Genomic DNA, 14363 nt, shown 5'->3' with positions numbered 1-14363 from the left:
TTACCGAGCTGAGTCCCAGCTTTCGAGGGCTGGTCACCATTTGACACAGTGTACGTTTTACTTGGTTTTGTGGTGCATCACCCACTACAATCTATGCTCCAGGAAGGGAGGAATTTGGTTTTGTTCATTGCAGAGATAAGAAGGAAGAGAGCAGTTACTAGTCAGTGCTTGGGCACTGAGGGCAAAAAGGCTGATCGCTGGCTGTTTGCATTTCCCAGCTGCTGAAACAGACAGACAGTGTGCTGGGTTGACAACAGCCACGTATTGGCTAACGGTTTCAGAGGGTGGACGGCTTGCTTCCTCCCAGGGCAGTATCTTCTGGCTGGCCAGCCATCTTTGGGGTTCCTTGGCTCTCCCATCATGTGGTGGTATCTTCTTTCTCTCCAGGTTCCACTGACTTCCAGTTCCTGGCTGCTTCAAGTGGCTCCTCTTTCTATGTCCAATTTCCTTTGCTTATAAGGACTCCAGTGGAACCGGATGAAGGCCCACCCTCACTCAGTTTGGGCCTCACCTTAACTAATGACTTTTTCAAGGCACAGACTTACAAATGGGTTCATACTCACAGATGTGGGGTTGGGACCTGAACATGCCTTTTATGGGGAACATGATTCACCCCCCGACAATGGGCCTTGGGCACTGGGGGCAGGAAGGCATGATCAGTGGCTCCTGGGCAGCTGCCTGGCAATGTCTTCTTCCCAGGATTGGGGGTGGGGTGGGGGGTATAGGTCAGCAAGGTCTGACCCTACCCCTGTCAAGCAGGTGAATCAAATTCTCTCCCAGTCATGGCGACCTAAGAGTCACACGAGGTCTGGGGGCCATGATGGAGCCTCGTTGTGGAAACCATACCTTTGCTCTTTCCCCTTCCTGCTCTCCCGTGGGCCTGGGATCCAGGGCTATGCCCCAGGACCCCCTTGTGCCCATCTCACTTTGTGCATCAGCTGTTCAGTGTAGCCTATAACCTAAGGAATCAAAATATACATGCAATAGAGAGTGCTAAAAAAAAGGCAAGATGAAATGAAGCCATGAAGAGAAAGGAAAATGTGGCCTTAGCTATAACAGTGCTTGCATGACTCCAGATCAAGCCAAACCAATTGTAGGATTTCAACTTCGGAATATCCTTATACACTATTGTTTTGGGTTTGTTTGGGGGTGCGGCAGGAGACAAGGGAGGTTGAGCAGATCCTTGCTTTTAGGCAATAACCCCCATTGGTGGTAACAGGACTGTATGCCCATGAGTGTGACTCTTTCCCTGGCTAAGTATTAAGTCATTAAAAAAAGCTTTCTAAGAACATTGATGGTAAATGAAAGAGTAAATGTTTAAGACAAAGCCAAGCCTTTCTCAGATCTCAGATCTGCCTCCCGGGGAAGAGAGAGGACGGCCTCAGGTGCTGACTGGGCTGATGGCAGCCACAGAGCGGACCCTGGGGCCTGGGCTGCACGGGATACAGATATGCGCAGAGTTACAAAATTTGGGCTGTGCCAGCCATGAAACTTCAGGGTGACTTTTGTCTGCTATCTCACCAATTAAAAGATGAAACTTTAAATGTCAAGTCCCCACTTAGAAATGCAGGTCTCTGTGGAATAAAAATAGCCTGTTAACATCAGTTAAAGTCCAACACAAAAACCTTACAAAAATAGACATTTATTAACAAGTTATTAAATTCTTCCTCTTTGAAACACAACTTCAGAAAATACAGGCTTTTGTGTGACTATATCTCAATGAAATTGCATTAAAACAGAAGAAAAAAAGAAAATACAGGCTACTTTCCCAAAGCAGAGGTCAAATCAATTTTACACATTAAGGATTTAGTGTAAATTCCTTTTACTTAACAAAGCAATTAATAAACACTGGCAGGAACTAAGTCAAAATGATATGCATAACTTTGTTGTGACTTCTTACAGGAAGAGAACTTTAAATAGGTCTCATGTTCTTAATCTGATTTTCTGAACTTTCAGTTTTAAAACCCATGAAACCCATGAGCACTCACGAGTATGACCTCAACTCGAGGTCCTGCCTTTGGAGAATGACTGGGCTCCGCGAGGCAGGGTCTTGCCCACCTGAATGCCCGTCGGGCCCCATGGCCCTGAAGCACCCAGTCACTACAACTCTGACCACTTCATACAGTCCTTAGAGTTCATTATTTACCGGTCAGCGAAATAAACTCAGCTCTTCCCGTCAGGGAAGTGGGTCAGTGTACCGAGCCCGTCACTGCACATGTCTTCCCTGAAACACCGACTCGACCAAACTTCCAGAAGCTGGAGGGCAGGCACCGGCCAGCGGGGCATCAGGCGTCCGAGGCAGAGGCGGCAAGGTCTCTGGAGAGCAGGACGATGGGCTCCTCTGGGACCGGGCTCCTGCCTCTGTCTCCGTCTCGTGCCTCCTCTGAGGCATCACAGACCATCCGGGCATGGGTGAAGAGGGCATCTGGCCGCGGGGCTCCCAGCCAGACGTCCTTAATGTACAGTGACGTCAGGAAAGCTGCAGTGGCTGTGAAGAGTCAGACGAGGCTGTTAGGACACAAACCCAGAGACAAACCCCTCTGCCCATGACACACGGTGGCCTGGCAAAGCACCCAAACCTACTGCCCACTCTGGGGGCAAGCCGAGGTGAGCATGTGGATAAAAACGTTAATTCTGTCTCTGCTTAACTTTTGAGTCAATTTTTTGTCCATTTAAAAATGTCTCTCTCTTCTGAGGACTGTGTGTAGACTCTTAAAAACTCGACGCCAAGTCTCCTGATAACCCAGGTTAAGAACCAGATTTGGAGCTTAGAGAAGGGTGCAATGGAATCTTTTCATACGATTTCCTCAATAGCTCTGAGAAGAGGAGGTTTAGAGGAAAAAAGACTCCATTCCCTGGCCACAGCCAGAGGGGAGGAAGCTGGGTCACCCCTGCTGTCCGGTGAGCTGAGCTGCCCCGGCTGTGGGCGCTCCCCGTTCCCCACTCCTCTTCCATCCCTGGGTAAAGGGGAAGCCCCCCATGCCCCAGACCGAGGCCACACGCACATGGCCAACCAGCCTCCTTCATGCTTTCTTACGGATCTTTAAAGCACCTGGCATTCATTCATTCAAACCTTTTTAAAGCACCTGCAAAGTGCCTGGTGTATAAATGTGTGTGCATGTGCATACACACGCAGACATGTATGTGCACACACACACCACCTGCCGGTTGGGTCATCTGGTCAAAATGGGAGAGCTGCCCCTCTGTCGGTGGGAGACCCGTCCCCTGGTGGGACCCAGAGGCCCTGAGTGGGGCCTGCCTTCTCCTCTGTAAACTGACCATCACCAAAGTCTTTACCTTGGTGAAGGCCAAGACCTCTCCTTCCTTTGCGTTCAGGGCCACACACAAGCCCTGTGCAACCCCAGTGGTGTGGTACACACCCGCCTAAATTTTTACTGACTCCAGAGTCAGCTGCTCCCCACCCCCAGCCCCACTCCAACCAAGGAACCGGCTTTACCTCGCGTGGCCTCATCCTCCTCCTGCAGAGCGACGTGGGAGAGGGCCTTGATGGCCAGGTGGGCCGGGCTCCCCGCCGCGCCCTGTGCTGCCAGGAGCTGCAGCATGACCGTGTTGAACAGGCAGGCCGCAGCCTGCGTGGGCCCCGTCAGCTTCTCAGCTCCGCAGAGCTGGCTGTACAGCTCGAACAGGCCACTCCTCAAGCCACTGTCCCTGAGTAGGTCCGCCACAACCCCCGGGTGGGGCAAGATGTGGCTCTGCAGCCAGCCAAGGAGTCCAGCAGCCTCTGTCTCGCTAAGCGAGTGCCCTGCCACTGAGGCCAGCAGCCAGCGGACCACCAGGGCAGCGGCGGCCTGCACAGGGCCCGGGGCAGCACTCTCAGGGGGGGCCCCATCTGAGGGCTCCTGCACAGGCTCAGAGCGGGGGAACACGGGCCCCCAGTGGGTCAGTGTGGACCTCAGGAGGCCCCTGCAGGTCTCCAAGCTGGACACCCTCAGCTCGGGGGTGGCCATCTCCTCTGCCTCCCCAGGCCTCCTCTTTCGGCCCCGGGGGCCTCTGGCTCGGGTGGGCACCACAGGCTTGTTCTTATCTCTGATCATTTCTGTTATGCACACAAGGAGGAAAAAGGCAGCCATCAGCAGGGGGAGCAGTGAGGGCAGTGTTCCTATCCACGCGGGTCCATAGACACTGGGGCACATAATCATTAATGGGGGAGAAGGGGGAGAGGGTGAGGAGGAGGGGAGCAGGAGGAGCCTGCGTGTTCCAACGGAGCACGATAAGAACTGATATCTTATTGTTGTTATCATTATTATTACAATGATGAATTTACTTAATCCGCACAACAACCTTCCCAGGCAGGGGCCACTGTCACCTCCGTTTTATGGGCAGAAACATAAGAGAAATTGTGTGAAAGTGGCAGTGCCAGGGCCCACATTCAGGTTTGGCTCTAATCTGTGCTTTTAAGCTCTACTGTACTGATAAGGTGGGGGCAAGCAGCTGTTAACTTCCCCCCAATTTTACAGTGGAGCACCCTGATACTCAGGTAGGTTAAGTGACCCATCCAAAGGCACAGAGCTGCTAAGTGGCAGGTGTGCAACTCGAATCCAGGGCCTCTTCCATTGTCCGCTGGGGTTTCCCTGGCAGGTGACAGCCAATACCGCTGACAGGGCCATTTTTCTTTTCCTTATATTTAAACCAGGACATCTGGGAAATTGACAAACTAACATGTGTCCAATCCAGCTGGCAACTGGGAACTTGCTGTTTAAGAATCACCCGTGGGCTGGCCCTGCGTGCTTTGATGGGTCAACGCCCGAGGCCGCATTTCTACCAGTGAGGACTCAGCTGGCAGGGGTGGGGTGCTGAGGGGTGGGAGCGGCGGACCCTTGCTTGGCCAGCCACAGTATCTGCCGCTCCCTCTCCGGGGCTGTGGAGGGGGATGGGCCTATCTCTTAAGCCTCATCGGCTTTGAAAAGGCTGCTCTGAGCGGGAAAGACGGTGGCTGCCCTGAAAAGAAGAACATGCACATGAAGTCACACGCTCTAGAACTCACTCATTAGCTCCTTGACTTGGTATTTCTCAACGATTGCTTTCAAGTCTTCTTGGAGCGTGACATCTTTTTCGACGAGGCTCCATTTGTGCAAGAGAATGAGGACATCCTTGGTGGAAAGCACCTCCTCGTTCACGGTGAACCGGTTCATTTTCCGGAAGGCCTGCATGATGGTAGCCCGGTACCTCAGCACGGAGTCGAGAGCCCCAAAGAAATTGGTCAGCTGGGCCACGTCCAAGGTGGGCCTGTGTGGGAGCCAAAGTTGGAAACTGATGCAAAAGCTGCCTCCTCCCCAGAGGCCCGTGGTTGGTGTGGCTGCCAAAGTCTCAGAACCTGAGATGCAAACAGTCCACCCCTCGACCAGGTTAATCACAGCTGTCAGGCACGAGACCCCAGTGCCTCCAACAGAAAAAAGTGACCGCTGGAACAGATTTCCTGAAGTCACACACACATGACACCAGCCCCCTGGCCCAATTCACACCCAGCCTGGCCCAGCCTCCACCTGAGGAGTCGTCAACGAGGAGAAAGCTGAGAGATACCACAATAGTGACAGCCTGGGACACGCATGGGGTGGTGGGCTCACCTCAGATGCTTCATGAGCAGAAGGAGCACGTACAGGAACTCGTTGACAACATGCAGAGCCAGCAGCTTTGGAGGATCCTGGGCCCCAGGCTTGCACAGAGGCTGCCTCCGCACCTCCACTCCTTTGTCCCCCAGGTTGGTCACCCACAGTGTGTGCACCAAGGAGATGACATTAGAGAGCAGTGGTGTCTCCAGGAACCTGAAACCAAAGGTGCACGACCGTCACTCTCCGTTCACACCATCTCACTTTGAGAACTCCTGCTGGAGGTGGGGATGGGGGGTGAAGGCTTCACTCCTCCCCTGCCAATAATTCTGCCTGCTCATCCCCCCCACTGCAGCCCTCCCAAAGAAACATATCACCCATGTAAAAAGGCTTCAACGCATATGCGGCCTCTCCTCTGTAACCAGACAACTACCCTAAGTTCTCCCTAAGGAAAAATTCTGGAGCCTCCATGGGACAACAGTGATAACTATCCCATTCATTAAGACACTTGATTTCTACAGCATATGGTTATTAGCCAGGAACATGTTAGCCAATTATGCCTTTTATAAATTTGAAATAGTTCTGAAGTTGATGTCCAAAGACATTCTAGATTAGGATATCACCTTCTTTTAGAAACATTTAAGAAAATACTTAAAACACAGGCACAAAATGGCCAGGATACCGCAGGCTTGTTCTGGTTGTTCTGTGAAAGACAGACCCTCTTCCTAACAGTCTCCATCCTTTTGGACATCCTCAAATTCAGAAGGAAAAAGCTTCTCAGAATGAAAATGACCCCTAATTCCGTGCTCTCACATAGCTCCGGCCCTCCTCTTCCCCAAGCTGTGACGCTGAGCTGATGAGGGGAGCACTGTAACTCGCCCTGGGAAGTCGCATGAGGTTCCTGACACCGGAGCCTTCTGGTTTCTGCTTGAGAAGGGGCTGTATTCTTTAACGCCTTAGATGGATAACTGGATCTGTTTCTGACCACCCAGGGGAGAAGTGTGACGGGTGCAGAGCAGAGTCGGGGAGTTGCTGCCGAGTGTAAGGAGCAATCTGTCAAGGTAATTCCATGGCAGATGAGATGCTCCAGAGCTGTACTGAAAAGGAGGATGCCCACCTGGGCACTGCCAGGCACAGGCGGGCGTCTGAGGACACGGTGCTGCTGAAAGCAGCGGCTTCGCCAGAAGTCCCCCTCAACACCAACCATCAACGCTGCCCACCCACCCGCCTGCCCCTTGCAGAAGGGACCCACTTGTTCTCGAGGATGTGCATGACCCACGTCAGGAGGCTGTAGTCCCGCAGGAGTTCATAGGCAGATTTGGTAACCCGGGCAGCATTCCGTAGAATTTCCAGAATCCAATTCTGAAAACCCCAAATTAAAAGTTACTCTTTGATGGGAAAAACAAATTTCCTTGCTCAAAGGAACAATTTTTATAATACGATGGCAGGCTACTCTAGTAAGGCTCCTGTCAGTGGAGTGTGTTTGGCCGAGTCTCTAAGAAAAAGGGTGCGGGCACACGCCCTTCCCAAGAAGTGACAGCCAGAGGACACAAGCTTCCAGGGCTATCCTGGGCCCGGGCAGGGAGCTTCTGTAACCCATGATGGGGAAGCATCCCACAAGCAAAGACAGGCTCCAGAAACCACAGGGGCCAGGCTGCCAGGGGCATGGGGTCATCACACGCAGCAGCCTGGGCTGGTGAGAACGCGGATCCGTGTCTAGCCCAGCAGAGAACTCCTGGCAGCCCACTGTGTTTCCTCAGTTCCATCCCCTCGAAAGGAGGACATAAAAATGGGAGTGCCTACTGAACCATGACCTGGATCCTTCAGAATTCTCAAATCTCATAAAAAAGTTTTAAAAAACCGTAACCTAACTTATTCAAACCTGTTGCTTAAGTACTTATACCCATTTACCCAAATTTTACATCTTATCAAAAACAAAAGTCAACCAGGCTAGAAATTAATCAAAACACCAAAGGCTTTTCCTATTACTTCTTCCAACGGCCTGAGGCATTTAGAAAACACACACATCAGCTCTCTGTTCTAGGGGATAGTTAAATGTACATATTCTCTTCATAGCTATTAACTCAAGGCAGTCAAACTGTTTTCCAGCCTGGCTGGATGACAGGCAGCTTCTGTGCAAGAAAAGACATCCTGGAGGCCCTAGAGTAATTCAGACCAAGCACCTCAAGCACTTACAGACTTAGCTCCTCCCTCTTGACAGCAAAAGAGGCCTAATGTCAGCAGAAGGCACAGTTAACAGGGCCTCAAGGAAAAGCTTTTCATCAGAGAAAACAATACGGAATGTTGACTGCACTGCAGCCTTGAGTGAATCTGCTGCCCCACACGCAGGCCACAGGAAAAGGCATAAAGTGTCTTTCGTTTTCCCCACCGAGAACCAGGGTCAATGTCAAATAAGCATGACCATCACGCCCGGTTAGAATTCACACCTGCTTGACTTCGAAATAAAACCTTGAGAAAACATGGACCTTTCATTCTCAAATGAACTGCAGGGACCCGCTTACCTGAGCCGTTTCATCACACAGTGGGCTGTTGAAGAAGGACAGAATGACATGGAAAATACCCTGCCGGACATATAGCTCATAGCAGTGCTTGTCCCGGATGCCCTGCCGCAAAATGCTTAACACCCATTCCCGCTCGGTTTTTTGCTGTAACCCAAGCAAATGAGAAATGATCATTAAAACAAGTTAAACACCTTTTCCTTAATGACTTTTCAAACACCTCGATTTTCAAGTGGTGGCAAAGATTGCAACACAGCCACCCCCATCCCCATTTCTGATGATATTATTAAAAACCCTTCCGTCTCATCTTTGATTCAATTTTTTCAGGTTAGGACTAAAGGACCGAAGTCAGGTTTAAACACTGGACTGATTAAGTCAGCTAGGTGACTTACCACATGTAATATTTACTCTAGTGAGTCACCAAGAAAAGGTTAAACAAAAATGCCACCAAACGAAGAACTATGAAGAAGAGCTTTTTATGATCTGGGAATCTAAAAATTAATGCCCGGGATGAAGGGCACTTGCACACACGAGCCTGCATGACTTGTTATTTCCGTGACCTTGCTGCTCACACTGCTGGTGCGATCTGTCTTGTCGGTGCAGCAGCATTAACGGGGAAGAGCTCACAGTGAAAGCAGCAGCTAAGTAACCCAATTCAGCCAGTCGGGACCTTGACAACATCAGAAGCATTACCTCAAAGTCCGAGCTGTAGAAGAACTGGTAGAAGCCCGGAACTTTGCTCATATTCAGAGACTGATGTGACAGCAGGAACTTGCTGATCTTCAAGTACATGTGCTCCTCTGGGGACACAGGCAGACAGGTATTTACAATGGGCACCCACAGGAGTGCAGCTGGGTCTGGGAGGCGGCATCATGGTGACCACATGTAAGCCCCTGGCCCCTTGGGAGCTTTTATATCCTCATCCTGATTACTAGTTCTCGAGAGTAGAGCACAGTAAGACGTCTTAAGTCTACCCTCCATGGAGGCTTTCTCTGCTGGTTCCAGAAGCACTTCTCAAAGTCAAGTCTCTCAGAGACACCAGCCCCCACTCCCAATTATCCTCCAGCGGGGAAATCAGCCAGCTGGCGGGTGAAGACTGGGGCCTGGAAACGTCCCCATGGCACAGGGCTAACAGCCACAACCACCAGCCCAAACCTGCTGCCAACTGCTCTGAGAGGCGCTGTCACTCGAAGGGTCATTCTATGATTTTCCCTTGATGACCCAAACAAAGGTCTCATGATGGACTAACTGCTCTTATGCACCCTGCCTCAGCAATGCCCACCTGTTTGGGGTCTCCCAGGCTAACGGCTTTCTAGCTGAGCCCTCATAAGGCTGCGCTGACTCTCAGCCGCCTTCTAAGCATGGAGCAGTGATGAGAAAGAGCAGTGGTGGCAGCCAACACAGATGGGTGTGCTAGAAGGTGCTCTAATGTCTATGAAACATGCCACTCTCACAGTGATCCTGGGGTAGGTGCTGTTATCACCCCATTTTACCACGAAGAAACTCAGACACTGCGAAGTGAAGTGAATGTTCCAGGTCACACCTCTGGGGACTGAGGGAGCCCAAACCTGAGCCCAGGAAGTCTGGCTCAAGCCCATGTTTAACCCAGGGTTACAGTCCCTCAGTGTGGACACATCCATGAATAGCCCATAAAAAGCTTCCTCAGAGCCACAATTTACTTACCTGTCCACTACTGATGGACATTGTGGTGGCTTGCAATCTTTGACAATTGCAAGCTTTGGAGGACCCTGAACACTCCTAAAAGAAGACTTGTTCAGGCTCAATTTTTCTATTTCGCCTCAACCTAATTATGTATCAGTGTTACCTGGTTTCAAAATTTGCAGGGCCGCTTTGGCAATGAAGAGAGTCAAGGAAAAGGTAAGTCTCATGTTCTGAGTTCGGATCCCATTCCGGACTACATCCAACAGGTAAAGCAGCTTAAAAATGGAAAAACAGAGGCTCATTTTCATGACATCTGTGATCAGTCTGGTCTTGTGCAGGAGCACCAAGTGCCCACATCCCGGGGACCACCCGAGAAGCAGATCGCCACCCCAGGGTACAGACTTCTGAGGTTCAGCCTGTCACGGATGACGGCCACCTTAACCATCACATCCCGACCAAAAAATACTTGAGAGAAATTAAACCACTTTGCCCTCCACAATGCAAGGGAGGCTTCGAAGGGGGAACTTTTCTCAATCTCCCTGGGGCTTGGGGACCAAAGGCAACCTCCTGCATCACCCCTAAAAGGGAAGAGATCTTGGTGCTTTGTCGGAGGTCTCTGGGCAACAGCCCTCTGTGTTCTTCAGTCAATCCTCCACCACACCTCAGGAAAAGCCGGCTCCCTGGGGCCCCCTAGGCCCACCCTCAGCCCTACTGGATGCCCCTTCTTCTCACTTACCTGGGACTGCTCTCGGAACCGTGCCCCCTCCAGCTGCAAGTAGTAGGCCGCCAGCACGTAGTAGGCTGCAGCTCGCATCTTGGGGTCATAGCTGCTGAGGGCTGTGACAGTCAAGCCCAGGGCATTCGAGTCCAAAAATTTTCTACAATCCATCACAAATTCTACAAGAAATAAAAATGGAGCATGCTAATTCAACACACACACGTCCATGCTGCTTAGGCAATGTGGAGACATAAATCTCCCTCTGCGTTTCAGCCATATCAGCAATATGTGCTAGGCACCACGAATACAAGCCTCTCTCTAGAACCCTGCTGAGGCTGGATAAAAGACTATCTTCTGTGGCAAAAACGATCACATCTTCAGCTCCTAAGAAGCTTGTAAATCCCAACCGGGATGACCTCACTGCCTCGCAGTTAACTAACCAGCAAGCGAAGGACTCAGATCTCTGGCAACCCTAGTTCTTTCTTCAAACCAACAACAAAAATCGCACATAAAAGTGCCATCTACCCCTCACCCCAAGCTTGAGCACAAGTAATACTCCAAAGAGCCTGCTGGCAGATAGCCACTTGCCATCTGTTAGGACTAAAGAAGCTCACAGTCACCCCAGGAGAGGATGTGACCAAGAGAGAGGGTCAGACACACCCTGAAGGGCTTAGTTTTTTTACTCATCAATAAAATTCAGGACATGTCGGTCCTTCTTTAACAAAAACCCAGGCCTTTTCGTACAAGATAAATATTGTTAGGAAAACCTCAGAATAGAGACGGGTCATCTTGTTAAAAATGTTATTAAGCAGGGGTCTGGGTGCAACAATCACCTGGGATGATGTTCTTTAGATCAAATGACCAGTGACCTACTTAAATTAGGAACCAAACATAAACCACTTGAAATGACCACCCCAAATGAGTAATCATGGGGTACACTATCAATAAAAGATACCTTATCAATAAAAACTTCAAAAGTCAAACTTTTTTCCTCCTCGCTCCCTACATTTAGGTGTTTAAGGAATAATGCCAACAATTTAAAAAATTAAGAATAAAATAATAATTATAAATAATAACAGTAAGAAGAACAATAACAACCAGCTACTTTTCCTTAATCACTAAACAGTTTCACAGGCAAATTGGGGATTGTTCATAAATGGAGAAATCACTTTAAACCATGAAATGGGAGCCCTGTGTGGCCCTGCATGGAGCCCTATTTGGGGGTGACTAGAGGTCTGAGAGAGGCCAAGGCATCCAGGGGACTGGATGAGTGAGTCTTACCCTTCCACCTCAGAGGTAGCAGAGCTCCCTGGAGCTTCTCACCCGCCCCTCACCCAAGGGCAACTGAAGCAAGGGCACCATTTACAAATGCATTTCCTTTCCTGTCTTTCTCAACATTTATGCCATTTCAAAGAATATCAGGACTCCTACATCCGGCCCAGATGGATCAATAGGGGTCAGATTTACTTACCACCTGAAATAATTAAATCACTGTGTAGAAAAAATGAAACAAGGATTTTCAAGACACTGGACTTTGGTCAAGAAAGGACAGTGATCCCTGAGAGAGGGATAACACATCAGAGGTGAACCTTCTCAAACCCCCAGCTTACAGCCCACAGTTTCCAGAATGAAGTACAGCGAGGGGAATCCTGGCTGAGCCTGGGAGGCCCCGTTGGCTGGAGTTCACAGGCCAGAGTTCTGAAGAGAAAGCTGCACAGAGAGAGATCCAAAATCTTCACCTGAGTACTGACTGGTGCATATGTCTGAGGAAACTACCTGTGGCTGGGAAAAGAATACCCAAAAGGATCAAGGAAATAATCCGTGGGGCTCAAGCATGCCTGGAGATAGTTCCTCTTCCCACTGGCAAGGTGAAATCCTCACAATTCCTGGGGCACAGGGTAGCATACTCAGAAGGATTTTACCACATGAGTGGGGCAAATTAGTCCCAGACTGAACCTTGCTTTAGTCCTGCTTAACAAAGCTTAAAAACATTCACAGGAATACAAAGCATATCCAGCATCTAACAAGGTAAAATTCACAATGCCTATCTTCCAATCAAAAATTACCAGGCATGCAAACAAGCAGGAAAATTCATACCATAATGAAGAGAAAATCTACCTTCCAAAATTAACTGACCGAATTAGCAGAGCAATACATTAAAACAGTTAGTATAACTGCATTCTACATGCTCAGGAAGCTTGAGGAAAGACTGAGCAGAGACGTAGAGAGTATGATAAGTAGAGACAAGTAAAGAGTAAAAGACAAGAAGAGACATGGGAGCTATAAAAAACCAAACTGAGATTCTAGAGATGAAAACTACAATGTCTGAGACGAAAAACATTCTAGAAAGATTACCAGTAGATTAGACATTGCAGAAAAAATGATTAATGAACTTAAGACATAGTAATAGAAATTATCCAACACGAAACAACCCCTCCCCCCAAAATAAAGAATTAAAAGAAAAACAAAAACGAACAGGACACTAGGGAGCTGCAGGACAATGTCAAGCAACCTAATCTATATTGTAATTGGAGTCCCTGAAAAGGAGGGGAGCAGAAAAACGCTTGAAGAATGGTCAAACTTAACTGAATTTAATGAAAACTATAAACTCACAGAGCCAAGAAACTCAACAAACCCAAAGCACAAGAAACATAAAGAAAATTACACCAAGGCACACCATAATCAAATTGTTTAAGACCAATTATATAAAAAACAAAAACTTAAAAGCAGCCATAATAATAGAGGAAAAAGGAATGAAACTGATTTCCTGTTAGAGACAAAGTGAGCCAGACGTTAGTGGAGCAATGTCTTTAAATATTGCAAGGAAAAAAACTGTCAACCTAGAATTTCATATCCCATGGAAGTCTTTGAAAAATTAAGGCAAAAAGTTAAGACATTTTTCAGGTGCAAAAAAGTTGAAAGAATTGATCAATAGTAGACTTTAACTATAAGAATTCTTAAAAGAAGTATTTCAGGCAGAAGAAAGATGACAGCTGAAAATCTGGAGTGATACAAAGGACTGAAGAGAACGAGAAATGATAACATGATGAATATGAAAGATTTTTTCTTATTATTTAAAACTCTTTCAAAGATAATTGACAGTTTTAAAGCAAAAATAACAATATATTGTGATGTTTACAACAAATATGGAAGTAAAATATATGACAAGAATCACACAAAGTCAAGAGGGAGAAACAAATGTATACTGTTGTAAGGGTCTAATACATTAAATGGTATTACATCACGTGAAGGCATACTGTAATAAATTAAAGACGTATACTATAAACTCTAAAGCAACCATTAAAAAACCAAACAAACAATAACTCCCAGGGAAGAGTTGTAGCTTATAAGCAACAAAGAAGATAAAATGAATTTTAAACCCAGTCAATAATTGACTTTAACGTAAAGGGTTTATACACTGAATTAAAAGGCAGACGTTGTCAGATTACTAAAAGAAAAAAACCTACCATTAGGGATTGAATTGTGCCCTCCACAAACGGCATGTTCAGGTCCCAACCCCTGGTCCTGTGGGTGTGACCCCATTTGTACACAGGACCTTTGGAGATGGTATTAGTTAAAGTGAGGCCCACACTGAAAGAGGGGGGCCTTAATCCAATATGGAGGAAGTCTTATTTTATAAGCAGAGGAAAATGGACACAGGAAGAGCAGCCAGAGGCCAGAAGTCAGCAGAATCCTGAAGAGAAAGAAGATGCTGCCACATGCATTGCCCTGTGACGGAAAAGGCAGGGCACCCCAGAGATTGCCGGCCAGCCAAAAATCCCTCTGGGGGAAGCAAGCCTGGTAGCCTCTGAAACCAGGAGCAATAAATTCCTGTTCTTACACCAACCCACTGCATGGTATTTGTTTTAGCAGCCGGGAAATGGAAACATCTATTTA

General features: G+C 48.3%; 1 protein-coding gene across 2 annotated transcripts in view; it reads right to left on the bottom strand.

Annotated features, from left to right (window-relative positions):
• Window positions 1–1626: 1626 nt before the first annotated feature.
• URB1 (URB1 ribosome biogenesis homolog) overlaps window positions 1627–14363 on the bottom strand; it is an 88124-nt gene continuing 75387 nt past the window's right edge. For both annotated transcript variants that reach the window (XM_037832584.1, XM_037832593.1), the window contains exons 31-39: window positions 10485–10645; window positions 9912–10023; window positions 8780–8886; window positions 8090–8233; window positions 6820–6929; window positions 5586–5783; window positions 5006–5247; window positions 3458–4057; window positions 1627–2488 (exon numbers count right to left, since the gene is read on the bottom strand). In XM_037832584.1, coding sequence (XP_037688512.1) covers window positions 2286–2488; window positions 3458–4057; window positions 5006–5247; window positions 5586–5783; window positions 6820–6929; window positions 8090–8233; window positions 8780–8886; window positions 9912–10023; window positions 10485–10645 — 1877 coding nt within the window. In that variant the 3' untranslated portion in view covers window positions 1627–2285. The remainder of the gene's footprint in view (window positions 2489–3457; window positions 4058–5005; window positions 5248–5585; window positions 5784–6819; window positions 6930–8089; window positions 8234–8779; window positions 8887–9911; window positions 10024–10484; window positions 10646–14363) is intronic.

This window comes from Choloepus didactylus, chromosome 1 (assembly GCF_015220235.1).
Source record: "Choloepus didactylus isolate mChoDid1 chromosome 1, mChoDid1.pri, whole genome shotgun sequence".
NCBI lineage: Eukaryota > Metazoa > Chordata > Mammalia > Pilosa > Megalonychidae > Choloepus > Choloepus didactylus.
Note: the sequence above shows the minus strand (reverse complement) of the source record. Positions and strands in the feature narration are given on the sequence as shown.